General features: G+C 38.6%; 1 protein-coding gene across 1 annotated transcript in view; it reads left to right on the top strand.

Annotated features, from left to right (window-relative positions):
- Unc80 (unc-80 homolog, NALCN channel complex subunit) overlaps positions 1 to 4,716 on the top strand; it is a 270,597-nt gene that overhangs the window by 36,783 nt on the left and 229,098 nt on the right. The window contains exons 6-7 of the mRNA XM_004626714.2: positions 145 to 218; positions 4,182 to 4,321. Of these exons, the coding sequence (XP_004626771.1) occupies positions 145 to 218; positions 4,182 to 4,321 (214 nt within the window). The remainder of the gene's footprint in view (positions 1 to 144; positions 219 to 4,181; positions 4,322 to 4,716) is intronic.

Genomic DNA, 4,716 nt, shown 5'->3' with positions numbered 1-4,716 from the left:
ACATTTAATTTCTCTTACAACATCTACCACAAAATGACAGTGTTCTATTAAAATGTGTTTTATTTTAAAATGATGTTAATTTATGTAATAAGATAAGCTTGTAACTTTATAAAATTCATGTTGAAATTTCTTTTATCTTTGCAGCTAAGAGAAGTTCTCCTATCAATAGTCAAGGTCAAACCTGTGAATCGCCAAATCAAGACACAGGACATGGAGAGGTTAGTTTATTGTGATTAGGAAAAAAAATAAAAAGAAAGGAATTTTTTGATATAGTATGGAGAAAAAGCCAAGTGTCTGGAATCACACTATTGAGCTAACACCCTCTCCTGTTTCCTGAATGGGCAGCTCTTAACATCCTCAGGTTTGCTATGAGTCAAATATGAAAATGTGCATTATGCATCTCCCAAAAGTGTAGCGGTACTGAACAAGACAGTGCATGACTAGTGTGTCATCTCAATTCTTTGGTGGAAAATAGTGTTTTATGCCAATGGCTAGCATGCAGCCATCAATAAATGTTAGTTATTCATGTCATATTAAAATATTGCTGCCTTCTCAGTCATTACTAAATACTTCAGTGTTTGTTAAGCAACTCTAGAATAGGTTGAAGAGTGTCCCAGGAAGTGAGGAGGAGGGAGCAGAAGGAAGCATAAGATAGAGTCCTATCTCTTCAGGAGTCCCATGTTTCGTGAGAAGCCAATGTGTAACCCATAAAGCAGAACATGAAAGATAAAAAAGCAATATGATTTGAAGCAAATTTGTCACATTTGATTTATGAAAGAAATAAAAGCCAGACAGAAATATATATGCATATATATATATATATATATATGTATATATATGGCTATTAACTTGACATGGCATTACATAACCAGTCTCCACTTTCAGTCCAACAGGTACAAATCAAAACTTGCTGCCTTCCAATAAAATTGGGTCTTCTTTTCAACTGTGTATTATCAGGACTATCATACTCCTCCCCACATGCTGGAAATTTTAAGAGTCCTACCGTATCTACCATTTACTGAACAATCGCTTATATTATGGTTTATATGCTTTAAGATGTACATTAACAGGTCAGGAAGATAGCTCAACAGTCTAAGCGCCTGCCTGCCAAGTGCAGGGGCCTGGGTCTGATCCCTGGTACTGCATTCTGTGTCAACTCTGCACTGTGCTGGCCACATACACCAGTTGTGGTGGCACACACCTGTAATTCCAGTGCTAGAGGGGCTGAGACGGGAGGATCACTGAGTCCAAGCTGTGTAGCAAGACCATGTACCAAATAAATAAATAAATAAATCTTTTAAAAAGAGAGAGAGAAGGACATGAGATGAGCATCTTGTACTTGAGTGTGCTTAGTAGTCTTTGGCTTCTAACGACCATCCTGCCTGAGAGTGGTCTTCAGGTTGTAGTCACTTGTGTGACATGAATTTGATCATTTCCAACATTAAAATTTTTTCTAAGGGGTCAGTGAGTTAAAAGGTAAGAGGGAATAATTGGGCATTCTTTTCAAAAAACTAAAAAAATACTTAAAAAATAAAATAGCAGTTGGGACACAGAGGAAGTTATTATTTGGGGAAACTCACTATTTACCATCCTGAATTGAAAATTATAAATATACATAGGATAGATACATAATGAAAAGCTGTGTCTAGATAAATCTAAGCTAGCTGTTTCAGGAAGTATAAGATAAAGTCCTTATTAATAATACATCAAATGCCCCAGTTTGATTAGCAGAATCATTTTTCCTCAATGGTGCATATTTTAATGATATGTCTTATAGGTGATAACATCTTAAGAACCATGAAATATGTATACAGATCTCATATTTTATTATGCTTAATCCTGTCAGCTGAACTTGTTGCTGAGTCATACTAGTTTACATTATGTTCTAAGACGTCCTTTTTATTCTCTATGCCACTGCAACTCTTTAAATCTAGGACCTCGTAATTTGGTTCTCATGTAAACCATCTAATTGGATTTTCTACTACTAGTCTTTCTGGCTTGAACCATAAATGCCACTTAGTAATGCCCGAGAAGTCTTCTTAATGTGCCATTAATTAACTCGTCATTCCACTGAGGCTATTGTATGCAAGGCGTCATTGTTTTACTGTATCTGTTCCTCCTTGGGAGCCTGTGGAGGACCCTTGGTCACCACCTCGTGACTGAATCCTGCTCCCTGGTCCACTGTGCCTTCCCCTGCCTGGCACACACCCCCCCTCCCCGCACTAAGTACCATTTTTCTGCTCACGCCTTCATTAGCTAAGCATTGCCCCCACCATGTGGAGCATGCTCAGTGTAGCCCGAGTCTGTTCACACTGCTTCCTCTCCCTGCAATGATCTCTTTCCTCTTATCTATCTAAATGTTATCCTAAGAACTAGTAGAGAGCTCAGTTCTCCAGGAACTCTTTTCTAATTAAACTGAACCTTTAGGGTCCTACATAATAACCTGTAGGCTCAGATGTCTACTGAACACTGGGAATGTGCCTACCAGGGATTCATTATCTAAAAGACACACCAGGTTTTGAAACACACAGTATCCAAAAATGTAAACACTTTCTTTTTTTGGTACCGGGGATCGAACTCAGGACTTTGTGCTTGCAAGGCAGGTGCTTAAGCCATTGAGCTATCTCCCCGGTCCTAAACATTTTCTTAATAACATTTAATATTGATTACAAGTTGAGATAGTAATTAAAGTTTAACAGAATCTGTTATTAAAGGGCCAGTCAGACAGCACAGAGACTGGCATTCGATCTCCGGCATGCTACACAGTCCCCGCCCCCAGGGTGTTCTGAGACAGCGATTGAGACTGGGTGTGGTGGCCCATGCCTATAATCCCAGCACTTGGGCTGAAAACAGGAGAACTGCTACAAGTCTGATCTCTGTAGTGAGACCCTGTAGACCCAGTACTAAATACATTAAAATTTTTTTAAAGAATATATTAATAAAATTAACTTTAGCTGCTCCTTTTTAATATTTCTTTCAATATTTTTAGTACAGCCTCTAAAACATTCAATTCAGCTATGTGACTATTTGTGGTTTGATTATAGTTCTGTTGCACAGGCTACTCCAGGCTGTACTCACTGGTATTAAAACTTATCTGTAAACTCTTGAGTTCAAAGTTTAAGTTTATCAGATTTTTTTTTTTTTTTTTTTGACAGAAAGGAGCTGTAGTGCTCAGATCCACCCCACCCAGCCATCTAATATTTTTAAATCTCCAAAATCATCTAACAAGACTCACACAAAATACACTCAATTTAAGAAGTTGTTGATCAAGAGCTGGGATTACAGGCTCATGCCACCACCCCAGTCTCAATTGCTGTCTCAGTGGGCCCTAGGAGCAGGGCCAGCACTCCAGGCCTGGGGATTGAACCCCTGGGCCCTGCGCCTGCTTGCAAGCACTTTAATCTGCTGAGCTATTTGGCTGGCCCTCTTTTTACTTTAGACAACTTCATCTGTGACGTCTGTGAAAAAAATATGTCTCTTTGCCTGGACAGTATTATATTTAACAGTTAAATATAATTAAAATAAGCTACCCTGTTAGAGAATTGCTGAGTGTGTACTTATAAATCAGAGTAAAGACCATCATGTCACCTTGAAAAATGTATTGTGTTCCCCCCTCCAATGAATGAGAACACTACAAACTGGCCCTTCCGTAATTGTGTGCTGGCTTCAATTTGATTGCGTTCTGCTGTTCTTCAGCCTCCTGCCTCTATTCAGCTCTCAGCATATCTTTGATGAATTGTTGGGCTTTTAATTTTCCTGAAGACACTGGAGGTAGAAGTGAAACAGGCAAGAATCAAGGTCAAAAGGAAATAAGATGTAGGAAGGTACTCAGCTTACTGCTGGGAGGGACACAGGTGCACTGCAGAAGTCTGTTTCCATTTCCTGTTAAACTGAGTTAAAAATCCCTGGGTCTGTGATATTATAGGTATTTTGCAAATATTTTATGTATGTAACTGTATAATAGTATAGAACCTAACAGTGTTCAAGAGGATATGCTCTGCTCTGCTCTGCTCTGCTCTGCTCTGCTCTGCTCTGCTCTACTCTACTCTACTCTACTCTACTCTACTCTACTCTACTCTACTCTACTCTACTCTACTACTATGTATAGAATCTAACATAATATTCTAGAAAATATACTGAAAGAGGAAAACATACTAATCTATTGTCTCTGCCTCTGGAAGGGACTTCAGGTGGTCTGTGAAACCTTCCAGTCTGATTCCATCTCACCCAAGGCCACAAGTTCAGGCTGCCACCGAGTAAACTCCTTTGATGGAAGCCTGTCCTCCCAGACTTCCCAGGAGAGAGGCCCGTCCCATTCCAGGTACATGATCACAATGTCAGAGATTTAACTGGCATCTTCAGTTACAAAAATAAATATGTCTTTTAGCTACATTCATAGTCCATGTCCTTTAAAGTATGTGTGTGCACGATAAGTGTGTACATATTCTTGGGCAAGGTGTAATTAGATAATTAACTGCAGAAATGTGCTATGAATGTCTCTTATGTAAGCTAATGAGGGTGGAAGTGGAAAGATATGTCTGGTTTAGTGAATTGTCTGAGTCAGATACTATTTTAAAAGTTTGCAGAAACCTAATGATGCTACCAAGAAGTCATGTTGGAGATATGTTAAGTGTCTGTTTTTTTGTTTTCTGTTTTTTTTTTTTTTTTTTTTTTTTTTTTTTTGTGATTTTTTGGTTTCTTCTAGACTGAAAATTC

The sequence above is a fragment of the Octodon degus genome, unplaced genomic scaffold, assembly GCF_000260255.1.
Source record: "Octodon degus isolate 3935 unplaced genomic scaffold, OctDeg1.0 scaffold00016, whole genome shotgun sequence".
NCBI classification, from domain to species: Eukaryota; Metazoa; Chordata; class Mammalia; order Rodentia; family Octodontidae; genus Octodon; species Octodon degus.
The sequence above is the reverse complement of the archived record's forward strand: the minus strand, read 5'-3'. Positions and strand labels throughout refer to the sequence as shown.